Source organism: Mucor mucedo, assembly GCF_025094135.1.
Source record: "Mucor mucedo strain NRRL 3635 chromosome Unknown EV154scaffold_47, whole genome shotgun sequence".
Lineage (NCBI taxonomy): Eukaryota > Fungi > Mucoromycota > Mucoromycetes > Mucorales > Mucoraceae > Mucor > Mucor mucedo.
The window spans coordinates 21424-36995 of NW_026252331.1; the positions used below are offsets into that span (position 1 = coordinate 21424).

Here is a 15572-nt window from a genome sequence, read left to right on the forward strand (position 1 = left end):
AGGCTTACTCTGGTTATGATGAGTATCATTGTAGTTTTCATTGATCCATCTGATGATCTTTTCTTTCTGAAATCTTTTCAGATTCAACTTTTCTATCAATGCATGAAATTCAAAAAAATATTTATCATCCAATGTTTCCAATTTTCAATCACGAATTGCAGATAGCTCCCCAGGATCACCTTTGACTGCCAATTCAGAGTACTTTATTAACTGATTCTTGGCATAATTTAAGTCTTGAATATCAGCATTACTTTCAATATCGCTTTCACTATCGGTCATGTATCTACTGTATTCTGTATCTAAAACAGTACTACGTTCGAGAATGATGTCGGAGTCGCTTCCACTATCACTTTCGTATAGATTTTCTAATTCAGTTGCAGCGTTGATATCCATATCAGCAATACCAGAAGCGGGAACGGGATCAAAATTGTCATCGTCAGTCATACCATATTCAAGATCAGGAATATTGGCAGGTCCTTCAACAGGCAAACCATTGACGCATGACTTAGCAGTGCTGTCATTTGTTATATTTAGTCGTCGTCTAATGATATTAACCTTCATTTCGATTTCCAAATCCATATTTTTGTGCTTTCTTTTATGAGATTCTATATCGCGAGTACGAACGTATGGTCTGTTTGGGCAAGTATCGCAACGCATATTTTTCGTTAATAGATAATTAAATGTGAAAGAAGAGGCATTCCAAATATTGCGGCACTCGCGGTTTAAAATAGGGTTTCACATCATGAATCATGATTTCACGTAACATATTTTTCTAAACAGAGCAAACATAAGCCATCCAAAAGAATAACAATAACCATAACAATGAAATTCCGAAATAGACGTGGGGGGTTTTTTTTCTTTTTTCTACTTTAAATAAAATACCAACTAAAAATTTCCAACAATATGTCTAGACAACCTGCATGGGTAAATATTGTGCTTGAAAAATAGAGAAGTTGGAAGGAACTATCATCGCAGAGCAAAATTCAGCTATAAAATGTTTTAACGAAAGATTCGATCGATTAGAAACCCTCTTGGGTAAAATAGCTACTACAAGTCCCCAAAATGTTTTTCCAAATAGCGGTCAAGATCAAATGCAAGTCGATTATGAAGAGATTGACTTGATCAAAAAGCCAGAAACTGTTCATGTTACTGATATCATTAACATACTAAAGAATAGCGATAGCGGAATGTTTCTGTTGAATTCTTTTGGCCAGCCCGAAACAGCAGACGGTATGTATCGTCGGCTAAGCAAGGATATTAACTCCATTTGCAATTCTGTCCTGAGGTCAAGCATGGATGAATATGTACCTTGGAAAACGTTATCTGGTGTTATCAAGAAGGAGCACTATAATTGGAAGCATAGTAGTTTTATCACCAATTTACTGTTTATTGTTGCTTTTTCCACCCTACGCATAACCAAATATATTGGTGGATGTGAGCTTGTGAAACTACCAAACGGGGGTTTTGATACCAATTTTTTTGGTAGTTTTTTCCATCATACCAGTGACAAATACACTATTATTGTTGGTAGTTTCTCTTCCTTTTGAGCAAATTCCCCCCAATTTTGTTGGTGTTTATTTCACATTATTTGACAAATACATACTAATATAATTGGCACTATTTATCCTCAGGGTAAATTTTCCGCTAATAAAAACTGATATTCCCATGTCCCAATTGGATATAATATATGACGTGCGCAAACATAACAGGAATAGAGGACCAACGATTGGACATTCTTTATTTGAAAAAAAAACAAAATAGGGGTGTCTGGATGCATGGATGTTTAAAATTGGTGAAAAAAACTACTAATTTTAAAGAAATTGGTGGATAAAACTACCAATTTTTTTTAAAAAAATTATTATATCAGATGCACATTATAGGTCTGCAACGTATTTTATTTAATTAAAATTTAAAAATGAAAGAATGTATTGATTGGAATGCTCGTCCATAATATAAGGCCCCTCGGAAATTGGGAATTGGAATGCATTTCCATAATTATCAACCTGGAATGGAATTTAGGAAATGTGCAAAATTAAATATGCACCCCTGAAAATATTTAAACAGAAAATGAGATCCTGCAGATTCAATAGTCAAAGCGTAATGCCAATACTTGGGGTGAGGTCTAAAACACATAATAACATTAATATCCCAAAAAAAAAAAAAAAAAGAAAAAAAAATCAAGAGTACTCATAATCACATCTATTCTGACAAAAGTCTAGTCTGCAGACTCAGTTATAGCAAGTGTTACGCAATTGTGCCTCAGTCTGCTTGTGATGCTGGTGTAACTGTACAAACAATTTTTATTAGTTTGGGAAATGTAAAATAAAATTTCTTACCATTTAGCAGAACATGTCCATAGATCAATAGCATTGCATACCTTATAAAAGACAAAATAAAATAAAATAGGAAGAAAAGAAAAGAGAATTCAAAGCTAAAAAGTTTTTAAATTTATATAAAAAATTAGAGGAATGTTATCTACGTCTGGTATTTCTAACTTCAGTTGGTGCTTCAAGTTCTTCTACTGGAGCCTCTACGACGGGGGAAACCCCAACCTAATTCTATGTCAATTTGTGAGATTTATAAGGTTTCACTTAACTATTGAAAGTAATTTTACCCTTCGTCTTTCACTTTGACGTTGCCCCTTCATTGTGTCTTGAATGAGTAGATTAGCTGCCCATTTCTTGTTGCACTTGTAGATCTGATAACCGTAATCGAAGATATCGCTTTCAAGTCTCAAGGCATAGTATGTTCTCTCTTGAGGTGAGAGACTTCCCCAACTGGTAGCAACTGTACCCTCCTGAATCATTGCATATCGTAAGCGGCGAGTGATGCTCCGAAACTGCAGTCTGATTTCCTTACATTTTGCATGGCCAATCTCTGCGGATGAGTTACTGTGATTTTTTTTCCACAGATAGACAATCAATGCATCAATACGTGCGTTAGCGCAAGGTGTTTTGTTGGTGCGCGTTGGCTGGAACCCTATCCTTGCCCCTGGCAAGGTAGCTACGATACTTCGGGCACCAAGACAATCCGGATGGGCATTAACTCTGGCCATCTCTCTTTCCTTGGCTACCAAATCAATACCTTGAGAGACAACTTGTTACACATAATTATCACTTAATTTGAAAAAAATATAGTACCTGCAGTTGCGAAAGCGCGAAAATTGGTTACATTTTCGTTATTTGGTGCAGGTGAAAACTGAATAGCAAACCGTTCATCCAATCTCAAAACCGATGATTTGAGTTCAATTACCTCATTAAAGACAGCCCTAACCATATCATCGCTTGTGGATGTTGACATGATGCTTCTGCTAGAATTGTTATTCATCTTTATAAGCTAAACGTTCAAATTAAAGGGACAAACAGAATACAGTGATAAATTAAGGATAAATCAGCAAAAAAAAAAAAAAAAAAAAAAAAAAAAAAAAATTGGCCATATAAGTTTATGCACATTCTTTAATATATTAATTTCATAAATTGTCGTGCACAAGCCAGCAATTTTTGATATAAATATTTTAAAAAAAAACCGCTAACTTTTACTCTTTAATAACAACCAATATACATTTCTCTTCTACCATGCAAAACCAATTCAAACGTATGAAGCTTTCTATTCCTATTACGTGCGACCAATGCAACCGAAAGTTCGACACCCGTGTAAATCTTCGTAACCACAAGCGTATTCATGCTGTTCATATCGAACCCAGTGTTGCTGTTCAGAATGACGAAATCATTATGGTCGATAATGTGGAAACAGCCAGAGCTTCACCCTCGGCCAATACCTCCCAATCTAGTATGACAGTTGTGATACAATGGGCATACACAAAATCAAAATACTAATTTTAAACTTTATTTCCAGATTTTTTTTGATCCTAACGAGCAGAGAACATTCAAGCCTCTTGCAATTTTAGCCCTGGTGATGAAGGACACGTTTATGATGAAGCTTCTATCCAAGAGCACGCGTTTACTACATCACAGCTAATGAGTATCGAGTTGTATGATATCGTCACATCCTTCCAAGTCTCTTCTGAATGCCATCGTCAGATTGTGCGCCTTATGAATACTGTTATCAGAGATCATGAAAAATTAGCCGAAGGTACAGTGTTTCTTATACATCCATATACATACATACAAACAGTACTGAATATTCTATTAATCACAGAATATAACCCCCATATTCTTCATGCCGGTCCTGTGTCTACTCTTCTAAAGGAAAAAACAACAATCAAAGCTCATGAGTATGATATTTGCAAAAATGTTTGTCAGCTCTTTGATATTACCAAAGATGAAAAAGTTTGCTCTGTATGTCAAGAAAATAGATACGAAAGCGAGGTTCCTGGTTCCGCCTTAATTCCAGTCCAAACAATGAAGATGATGTCCGTTGGTGATCAGCTGTCTAAGCTTTTAAGCCATGAGGAAACACGACAAAAGTTACGCTACCGTCATGATCGCAAGGAAAATCCAGGAATCATTTCTGATTACTTTGATGGCGAGGACTACAAGGCTTTAAAGGCTGCCAACTTTTTTCAGTCTCCCGAAGATATTGCTCTGGTACTCTTTGTCGATGGATTTGTCAATCAGAAAAAATCAAAGCAAGAAATGACAATTGTGCATGTACTGGTACTTAATTTTGACCCATCTATAAGGTAAGGTTAGCTCTACGTTTTCAGAAGCTATTATTGACATAAATATTAGATATACAGATCAGTACATGTTTCAACTTGCCATTATTCCTGGTAAGCCTAAGGACTTAGATTCCTTCCTCTTACCGATTGTTGATGAGATAAAAAGCCTGGGTGAACATGGGTTGATTGTCGAAAGATGGAATGGTGAGAGAGTAAAAGCTAAAGTGCATTTGGTCATGGCCACCGGGGACATCCCTCAGGTAAGAAAAAAACAAAAAAAAAAAAGTCATAATCATACTCAGCTATCTCTGCAGGTCACAAAATACATGCACCATGCCGGGCATATGGCTACCTTCGGCTGCAGAATTTGCCTGTCGAAAGGAGAAAAACGCGAATGCACCGGTTTTGGCATGTACTTTCAAGACAGAACTGCGTCGGTAAGAACAGTTTCCCAGTTTGTGCACGGAGATCAAGTAAGTTATTCAATCTATGATAATGAGCCTATAATTTAAAAATCATGTAATAGCCACACCAATTAAAAAAGGCCAACCTTTTCTCCGTGTTACCTTCCTTCTCTGGCTCTTCTTTCTATGGTTTAGATGAGATGCACTTGCTTGGGCAAGGCATTGGACGTTTCATTTTTGATATTATTGTAAAGGTCAACAAAACCAATGATACAAGTTATTACGCCAAGAAACAAACATTTTTAACAAGGATGGCTATACTTTCAAGGTCTCGAAAAGCACAACTTGATCTGGTTGGAGATTGTATTACCAGTTCCAGGGCAAGTATTCCTGTGTCTTTCCAGGGAAGTTGGGACAACGTGATCGAGAAAACTGACGGAGCCCGGGCAATCGACTTTTTGGATTTTTTGTTGTACGTGGTTCCAACTCTGTTGGTACCTTTGTTTCCCAGAACTGCCGTAAGAAAAGCACTACTTATGCTTTCTAGAGGTTGTGCAATTGCACTACAGTGGGAGCTTACGGGTCCTTTGATCCAGGAGATGGAAAGGTAGAATTACATTTATTAGATATATTCATGGACCTATTAAATTAACGCTTTCCCTAGTTGTTTCGAGAGTTGGCATGTATTTTTAGATCAGGAAATTACCAAAAAGAATATATCCAACAGCATTTTCAAACCGAACAATCACTATCTTTCTCATATCGGTTACATTGTGCGAAAAGCGGGATGCATGAGATCTTATAGTGCAAGATCTATGGAAAGAACAATAGGCAAATATTCCAAATTGATCAAAAGCAAAGTACACGCTGGGAAAAACGCTGGGAATATGGTGGAAAGACTGTCGATTTGTGGATATATCAATTTGGCTTTAGACACAGTCAGTTTGTTGGATACAATCACAGCAACAAAAACATCGTTGGATGATTTCATAGAGCTGCCGCTTACAGCAATCCATAACCTTAATCATCAGCTATGGAGCCCATTCACCTTATTTACTCAAGACATGGTCGAATCAGTCCCCATTGATACGTTTCTTCGAGAGCTCAAAATATACTATAGCCGTTCAACAACATCGCCTTTGTCGTATATCACCATCAATAACATGAACTTTAAAATTGCTGCTCGCGCACTTTTGTACAGCCATGTAATATCTTCGAAAATGTACCGTAGAATCCGATCGGAACATCGCCGTGGAAATCACTTCGTTTTATTCAATGCTAGTTATAAATCGTAAGCATCAATTTTTTCTTAAATATGTGTAGGTTACTTACCAATTATATGTAGCAAAACTTGTTGGTACATTGGGGCGGTGCTTTTTTACTTCGAGCACAACAACACCTCCGATCCTCAAAATGCACAATTCTTGGTTTTTGTTGAAGTAATGAAAGAACATTACGCTGCCGACTATGACAATACTATACCGATGATAAAAATGAACAGCGATAGTGCAACAACAAGACATGCTGTGATCAGCCTCAACGACGTCCAACATCAAGTAGGTTTGGTCCAGTCATCACCCAATTCACTTGAATATAAAGTTGTTGCACCATACAAGATCTTCAACGAAAACGTAAAACAAAGTGCTGGACAACTAAAACACATTTAATTATTCTTCTACACCAACCCATGCTTTTTTTTATCTCTTATCCACACAAACTTTTTTTTTTTTACATATATTCTTATCCATATCCACATATTTTTAAAATAAATCTTTAACTTTCAAATTGAAACCTAGTTCGGGATCACACAATGATTGTTCAGATGTCAACAACATTACATTGATGAAGAGGGTCAAAAAAAAAAAAAAAATAAAAAAAAAAGAAAAAAGAAAAAAGAAAAAAGAAAAAAAAAAGAACTTCAGTACTACCTCCCTAAAATCGGTCGGGTTATATATACCCCTTACCTAAAAATTGGTGGAAAAACGCTGGTATGCATATCAATCACCAATTCCTGAAGCTGAAAAAAAAACAAAAAAATTCAAACGGCTGTAACTCTTCCAAAATCCAAAAAACTTTCGTTTTAAAAGTTCGTGTGCATTGAGGAAACTATTCCGTAATAGTTTATAAATTAAACTAAGTCTTTTTTGCCACTTTTTTTTTTCGCAGCCAAAATAAAAAAGTGAATAGAGATCTGATACGAGATATCATTGGTTCGCAAAAAAAAATTGGTGAATTTATGCAGATTTTGGTAATAACTGCCATACCTTGGATCATAGTGGAGTTAATATCAAGAGCCTCCAGGGAAGCTCATTTTTTAAACATTACAGACATTGTCAATTATTGTAAAGGTTATTGGGCCATTGACTTCATGTTACACAGCTGCTGGTCAAACAAGGCTCCCTCAAAAACGAACAAAAACCGTAAGAGACGGCACTCGGCTTCTAACCAATAATGTAATGTAAGGCTAACTATATAACCATTTTGATAGTATTATTAACATGTCATATTTTCCAATGATAGTGAACGATTCTTGCGGTTGCATAGCTGTATCGACAACAGTACCTTTCCCACAAGTTCCAAATAATGTTTTTTTCTTCAAATAAAGGTTTTTATAACTGTAAAAGTGTTCATTTTAAAGTGATCTTTAGGTAGTTTTAAAGTGAAATCTAAAGTGATATAAAGGTGGATCTAAAGTGATACAGTAGTCGCTCGATTTAAGGGTGTTCGATTTAAGGGTATTTTCTGTTTAAGGGTGGATTTTTGAAAAACAACTTCCGTCCCCAGCATTAACACCACTAAACCACTATTCTATTTAAGGGTGAGATCCTAATTCCCCATACCCTTAAATCGAACGGGTTTTTACCATATTTGGGTTTTTTTTTTTTTTTTTTTTTTTTTGGTGCCCAGTCGAAAAAAAAAATTTATCAGTAACAAATCATCACTTTTTAAAGTCATTTGTGACAGGAGAAATAATTTTTTTATTAGGAGAAAGCGACGAATATCAGCTTGTTCTTTCAAATTTTCTATTTCAGCACGAGATTCAGCCAATCTCATTCTAACACGTCTATGAACTGATTGTCCAAGTCATCCAAAGGCACATCCAACGCTAGAATCGTCTCATAAGCTTCCCTCAACCGTTTTTTACAATCATTGATATCGACGTATATCTCCTGTTCAGGTATCATTGGGATCTCCTCCTCTCCGTCCATCACGATGTCCTCATCATCGATGATAAACATCTCGTTAGAATCCAGATCCAGCTGACTGACATCAGTGATCTCGTTGTCTGAATTACCAGGAGGATCGGGCAACAAATTGTTGATCTCCTGGACAACGTTATCTTCCAGAGGCAAGGGGACAGTGGGTGGCAAAGCCAACGTGTCAGGGTTCTCTTTAAATCCCAAGATATTGGTATGCCTCCGACAATTCTTAATTGTCTCAGGTGTTACCTTTAACCAAGCATTGGCCAAGAAAAACATGGCTTGCACCTGATTCATGTTGTAAACATCCAAGTTATCTAACTGTTTGCTGGCGAACAAATCGAGACTTCTCATGTACTGTTGGGAGCGAAAGTAAGCCTTAAAGTTCGGCAATAATTCCTAAATAAAGTGAAATAAGATTAGTACTTCGACTTAAAAAACAGTATCCTTGTTTATTTTGCCTAACTGCATCGAGAGCTTGCAACATACTCGTTGTGTTGGCAGGAAGAAACACCAACTTTATGTTCACCGGCTTGAACTTCAACTTATGCACTGAGGCATTGTCTAAAAGAAGAGCCACTTTTCTACCCTCTCTACCAAAAGCATTGTCCAGTTTTTTGACATAAGCCGAGATGATCTCGGTAGTCATCCAAGCTTTAGGCGAGTGGTGGTACTCCACGTATCGACGGGTACCAATGGCTGTCATTGAAAGCATTTTCGGGTTTTCCTTGAAGCAACGAGGGCTTTTGAATTGCCCAATTACAATGGGATGGCCTTTGTACGTACCATCCGCATTGCAAAGTAGCCCCACAGTTACACGGGTCTTACTCTTCTTCAACCCACCAAGTGGTTGTGAGCAAATTCTTCTTCTTGGTGGTTGATTGTAGTACAATCCGGTCTCGTCGAAGTTCATAATATCAGCAAGAGGATAATCCGTCAATTCTTCCCGAATTTTTTTAAGCTGGTCTTGAATGCTTTGGGAATTGACATCCACAGAGGCACATTCCCCATGAGTTGGTCTACATTTTAAACCGAGACGTTTGAAGACCTTGGAAAGCCATCCATCAGAGAAGGTAATATCATCAGTGATGGAGTACTTTGAACGAGCGATGCGCTTGACGTACTCGATGATACAGGCACGGTTTACTGGTATGCTGCAGTCATTCATATGATTCACGAATTTTTCCACTTCTTCGTCAAGTTGAGGATACTTGGGTAGCTTCAAACTCTTGCTATTCTTGATAACAACAATGTTAGAATACAACTGATCTGCATTGTTGAGGATGTTTGACACAGTTTGTTGTGAAAGAGGTTTTATTAAATCAAACTTTTTTTGTGCCCATTTTCCGAGCTCTATCTGATTGGTGTTTCCCATTCCAAACTGATCTAAAATTTCAATTTTTTGGGAAATTGTAAGACGTTGTTGAGGATATCATAGATATAATAATAAAGTTAATTGTCACATCACATTATGGATGGATAATAAATATAAAAGTTAATCATGAATCACGCATTACCCCACTTGTTCTCATCCTACCGTTGGAGTCTGTACACAGGGCACATCCCTGTGGCGAGTAAATATTTATTCTGCAAAAGCAATACAATCGAATGGGCCTGGACTATAGAATATTAATAGATCCTGAGTACAAATATTACTCTTGTCATTTGATGTTATAACTGTTGATCCCTCTGACTAATATTTATATACTCAGTATGGAAGGGCTAAAATTAAAGACATGTTGATTATTTACTATCACCAGATTATTACATCATGATCCAATAAGGCGCTTACTATTCTCCCTAGAACTGTCCCAGTTCTGTATATAAATATCCATAGTTTTTTCTCATAGACGAGGGAGATCTTTTTTTTGGAAGACCCTTTTTTCAATTCAATTTTATATATACGTTTTTGAATTATAATTTTTTCGTCCATAATAAAAGTGGTATCCAAGTTCTAACAGTATCACTTTTGGTTTATTTTTTATTTTTGTTCTCCATGCAAAACAGACGTAAACGTGTGTTGCTCATATTGAATAAAAGAAAGATATGCAAGGATTGACAAAGTGTATCCAAAGTTTTATTATAGAAGATATTCAAAATTTAACAGCAGCTGGCGCCTGGGGACTGTTTTTTAAAGAGTAGTCACGATTTTCGATATAAGGGTATTTTCTATTTAAGGGTGAGATTTCCGAAATTTCTGGTCACCCTTAAATCGAGCGACTACTGTAGCTCGCATCGATTTGTTTACCAACAAGTTTGTTGACAAAATCAACAAGTCTTGTTGATTATTTCAACAAACTTGTTGGATGTAACTTTGTTGCTTTTGCAAACAAATTTGTTGATTTTACAAACAAGTCTTGTTGAACTATTTAACAACTTTGTTGATTTTACATACAAGTCTTGTTGAACCTTTCGACAACTTTATTGATCTTACAAACAAGTCTTGTTGAACCTTTCAACAACTTTGTATGATTTATAAACAATACTTGTTGGAAAGTCCAACAACTTTGTTGGTGTTTCAAACCAATGTTGTTGCGCTTTTTCATATTTTCATTCGTAAAACGGTATAAAACAACCAATGGTTTTTGATTTCATTATCATTCAGTCATCATTTTATATAAACCACATGATAAATTATTAAACAGATTTTATTATCGTATATACAATGGCTATTGAGAAGCAGAAATATTTTTAATTATAATAAGGAAAAGAGTCTTTTTCAACATTCGTTCTTATAGACGGTATAACCATAAATAGGGCACTAATACACATTTATTAATGTTTACAGTCTTTCGCACATGAAATCGAAGGAAACATAAAACCAAGAAAGAGTGCTTCATATCAATGTATTGATCCTCTAAAAAACATAATTAGAAACACATAGAAGCGATTTAGAATAATCTCAACCCTGCTTTGACGGTACATCATAAAACAGGCGTACCGTTAGTCCTAAAAAATGATAATCAGATATGTGAGCGATTATTAAAAAGATATGTAACTTCAAAAGACATATCATAACATCTTTACATAAAGAGTGATCTAATTTAGAAAAATAATTGAGGTGGTCCACATTAGTCTTTTGATTTAGGAAGTATATAAGAAAACTTACAGCTTTATCTAAAGTACGACTTCCTTTTTTTAAAAGAGATAAAGGAGTATATTAGCAGTCTACATAAAGAGCAAAAGCTACTCCTAGACTACCTGAATGAGAAGCGTTGTTAGTTATGTAGATAACAATAACGCAAAACATGAGGCTTCAAATTGGAAGTTGAGTACCTTACATATAAGCAAAGACCGTTAAAAACACGTTGAGGTTATCAATAGAAGCTCCTCTTGAAGCTAAAAACAAAGCCAGCATTGTTAATAGACACACATATTACATTGGGAAATAAAGTTACCATATAACCTTAGTATTTTTTTAAGTGAGTCTAAGAAGAAAGAAAGGAATAAAATTTAAAAAATAAATATTGGGCTTACGCCAGTTTTATTTGGTTTAGTGGCCTAAAATCCGACAACTTATCTCTGCTTTACAACGGTACTACCGCAGAACATATTCCGGTTTCCATGAGCTTGTCAACACAAGTAATGGTGTAGTCAATGGGGCTGTCGGACCTGGTTTGATGATATTGTGTATATCTCCTCTTTTTCAAAGATCATATTAACGAGCCCAGAAGAGGCAATAACTATGTTTTGTTGGCTGCATCCCACCTAAAGTAAGACTGGTTGTTTATCGTCATTATTTAGTTGTACAGACAATTTTTTTCAAACATTTATAGCCACTACAACAATTTAACGAGTCTACTTTATGTCGGTTCCAACAACTTCTTTTTTGAGACGACATTTGATGGCGTGACTGATTTTCTTGTCTTAATTGATGTGGCTGAATTACATGGCGTGGTAGATTACGACAGGCTCATGCCGAAGGTGGTGTTACGTCGCCCTGGTAAACATAAGAATGTTGTTTGCCGCTCCAAAGATATCGTTTGTAACGTAAGCCTTGTCCGATACACCATGGCTGAACATTATTACACAGTCATATAGCATCACATTCTCAGGGAATTGCTATACTCGAAGATGGGATAATGCGAGTAACCTTTAAGAAATATAGAACTATAGAAATAAAAATATAAATAAAAATAAACATGGACAAAATGACCAGAATGAATCTCAAACGTTTGGATGAGAATAGAAAAATCTTGACACCAGAATCGATAAACCAATCTGCAATCAACACTTGTTGAATAATTCACCAGAGTTGTTGGCCAGCAACATTTCTTTTTTATAAAAAAAATGGTCAACAACGTTGTTGACAAAATCATCAACAGTTGTTGATTCTGTCAACAACGTTGTTTACAACAAACAACACATCCGCCATAGTGTATATAATTGGCTTACATGGGACCATTCGTCCGCTCCACTTGGCAAAACATTAATTAACTACTATTTTCAGTAAATAGGCTTTTTCATCTTTAGTCATTCTGAGAGATACTGTTACGTTGCCCATTAGGGGGTCCCAAACATTAAACTTTTTATAAAATTATCGGGCGCTTTTTTTAAAAATTCCGGGAGCTTTTTTTGTGTGAGTGACTGTCTAAAAACCTTGTGACTTAGCCAAAAGTACACTCTAGCACTTCTCTGCCTTAATTCCTCTTTTACTCCTCTTTTACTACTCATTTACTTATAAATCTCTCTATAAACTACCTTTATAATGCCCAAAGTATCAACCAGACAACAAACCTTGAAAGAAATGAAAACTTTGCATAAGCACAGTGTCATCATTGAAGACGATAAACAAGCCGATGAGATGCACGAATTATTGAGCGGATTGGAAACGAAACGCGTTTTGAACAGTGGAGCAGGCATCCCTAAACTTAACCAGTACCGTGAGTTTTTTCTCAAGTGGGATGACGAAGAGTTTGTCAAGATGTGTCGAATGAAGAAGGAGTCTTTCTTGAAACTTCTTCGACTTATTGAAGACCACTCTGTCTTCAACAACAAGAGTTTTTTCGACCAGATAGATGTTCACATTCAACTTGCGGTGACCTTATGACGATTGAGCCACGACGGAACAGGTAATAGTATTGACCAGATTGCCACTTTGTTTGGGATCAGTAAAGGCTCTCTCACCAACTACACGCAACGCTGCTTCAAGGCAATCAATGACAACCTTGGACATTTAATGCGTTGGCCCAACATGGAGCAAAGAGAATTGTCGGCCGCAGCAATCAAGAAATACCACTTCTTTCGAAATTGCATTGGGTATATTGATGGTACTCATTTTCGTCTTGCGCAGAAGCCAACGAAGCATGCCGAAACGTACTACAACCGAAAGGGTTTTTACTCTTTGAATTGTCAAGTCGTATGCGACGAAAGGATGATCATTTTTGGATTGCAAGTAGGACATGTAGGTTCAGTGGGTGACGCCACATGTGTAGAGCATACCAGCTTTATGGTAAATAAAGACCAGCTTTATGGTAAATAAAGACCACCTTTATTTCACATGTGGTAATGGTGCAAACCATGAGTATCGTCTCGGTGATTCCGGATATGCTCTACATCCATTCGTTCTTACCCCTTTCAGGAGACCTCAGGTACTGAAATCCAAGAAGTGCGAAGATTTCAACAAGGTACATTCTCCTGCGAGAGTTGCCGTCGAGAACACGATCGGTGTACTGAAAGGTAAATGGAGGATCTTGAAGAACATTCCCATCCAGATAAATTGCAACAAGGACGTGATGAAGATCGACGAGATGGTGTCTGTTTGTGCTCTTTTGCACAATTTCTTGATTACTGAAAACGACAATTTTGCTGGCGATTTTTTTGAAGACGTAGATGTAGGTCAGTCAAGAAAGGATGTATTGTTGCTTCAATCGTTCGACAACATCAAAAGTATTTCTGGTCGTACACTGAATAGATGGAGGGATTCGGTTGTGGATGTAGTATTGGCAGATTACACTGTACATTTCGAACGAAATAAAAAATAAAGAAATTAGATCGATGAAAAGTGCATTATAGTTTGGAAGTCATGAGCAAATTTATTATTGTAATGAATGAGGGATGGTAGAAAGTCATTAATAATACAATCAGGTAAATACTAGTTTTAAAAAAAGGTTTTATTCAAAAGAAAAAAAAACTAACGTCTAGCTACTTCAGATCCATCATCAGAGAAATCATCGTTACCGTCAAAAGCGGGTTCACCTTCACTATCACTACTTACGTGATACGCCTCTTCGTTACCTCGAGCATTACCAAGAGGTTCCCTCAATAATTGCCGGAACGCCGCAATGTGTTGGGCAATTTCCGTGAAGGACGTCGTTCTAAACGCATTAGTCCGAAGACTCGTCACCAACAGCTCCGTCATACCCAGCTCGAAATTCCTCTGGCTGTTCTCCCGCAGCACTTCATCTCTTCTCAGTTGGGCTTCACGGTACTCGGATGAGAAATCCCTCTTGATTCTCTTGTTTCTCATTGTATGGTCAGGATCAACACGAATTCGATCGACAGAAGGAATTTCTGGACGAGGTCTAGATAACCCAACTGTTGTGAAATAGAAAAAGGGGAAAGGGCAAGTACTGTTACGACTAAGTCGTCTCTAATTTTATTTAAAAAGAAGATAGAGATAATTCTACAAAACTATCAAAGGGTATTTATATATAATTTGAAAGGTATCAAGAGGAGGGTATTGACAGTGACCAGCACCGGTGATTCCATAACAAGCAAAACCTTGACAGTCATCACCTAATTGACGGTTCTACTAAATATGGGAAAAGAAGGCAGAAGGAAGAAGGAAAGACCAAAGCCACGTAAACAGGTTTATGATTTACCAAACTTAGTTTACCGAGGTCAAGAAATAAATAAATATAAAGAAGTAAATAAACAATTATACAAACAATAGCACTCATTTCCATATACGTATGGCTCAGGTCCTATGAGACTCTTCGCTCGATACACGTTACACAGCATTGTTTTATTGATAGAGGTAAATTGTGGAACAACTAATTCCCACCAGTGTGATTATATGGAATCATGTCCTTATTGGATCATCTCCGATAGTTCTACTCTAGGTGTGTTATTATGTTATCCTCAACACCAACATTCCCACGAGCACCACGAGAACTACGACCACCAGAAGCAGCACAACCACCGGAAGCACGAGTACTATTGGAGCTACCACGAACACCCCGGGAATCAGCATTGACACGAACAGCGTCCACATCATCATCGTCATCGCTGAATGCATTCGTGCCAAGGATTTCAGCGACTTCCCTGTCTAATGACACTGAACTACGACGAGTTCTAGGACGATCGTCAGGAACCACAGGAAGAGAAGACGTATCGTTGTCACCT

The 15572-nt window shown here is 36.8% G+C and overlaps 3 protein-coding genes across 3 annotated transcripts; 2 read left to right on the forward strand and 1 right to left on the reverse strand.

The window, feature by feature from the left end:
- Positions 1-2215: 2215 nt before the first annotated feature.
- EV154DRAFT_481555 (uncharacterized protein) lies at positions 2216-3300 on the reverse strand (the record flags this gene model as incomplete). Its single annotated transcript, XM_051598399.1, has 4 exons — positions 2216-2285; positions 2337-2377; positions 2615-3096; positions 3141-3300. The coding sequence occupies 4 exons, from the start codon at positions 3298-3300 to the stop codon at positions 2216-2218; spliced, it is 753 nt and encodes a 250-aa protein (XP_051457455.1).
- Positions 3301-5401: 2101 nt separating this feature from the next.
- Positions 5402-6941, forward strand: EV154DRAFT_230946 (uncharacterized protein). The gene is made up of 2 exons (XM_051594497.1): positions 5402-6316; positions 6371-6941. Exons 1-2 carry the CDS (start codon positions 5817-5819, stop codon positions 6690-6692), a joined length of 822 nt encoding a protein of 273 aa, XP_051457456.1. The 5' UTR covers positions 5402-5816; the 3' UTR covers positions 6693-6941.
- Positions 6942-11181: 4240 nt separating this feature from the next.
- EV154DRAFT_481557 (uncharacterized protein) lies at positions 11182-12324 on the forward strand (the record flags this gene model as incomplete). The annotated part of the gene is made up of 5 exons (XM_051598400.1): positions 11182-11196; positions 11723-11840; positions 11878-11938; positions 12002-12215; positions 12259-12324. 5 exons carry the CDS (start codon positions 11182-11184, stop codon positions 12322-12324), a joined length of 474 nt encoding a protein of 157 aa, XP_051457457.1.
- Positions 12325-15572: the final 3248 nt, after the last annotated feature.

Bases quoted from the DNA above. Each gene is read 5' to 3' on its own strand.
- EV154DRAFT_230946 (XM_051594497.1), top strand. From the start codon at position 5,817: ATGAGATCTTATAGTGCAAGATCTATGGAAAGAACAATAGGCAAATAT. The intron at 6,317-6,370 runs GTAAGCATCAAT...AATTATATGTAG, and splicing joins TTCAATGCTAGTTATAAATC to CAAAACTTGTTGGTACATTG.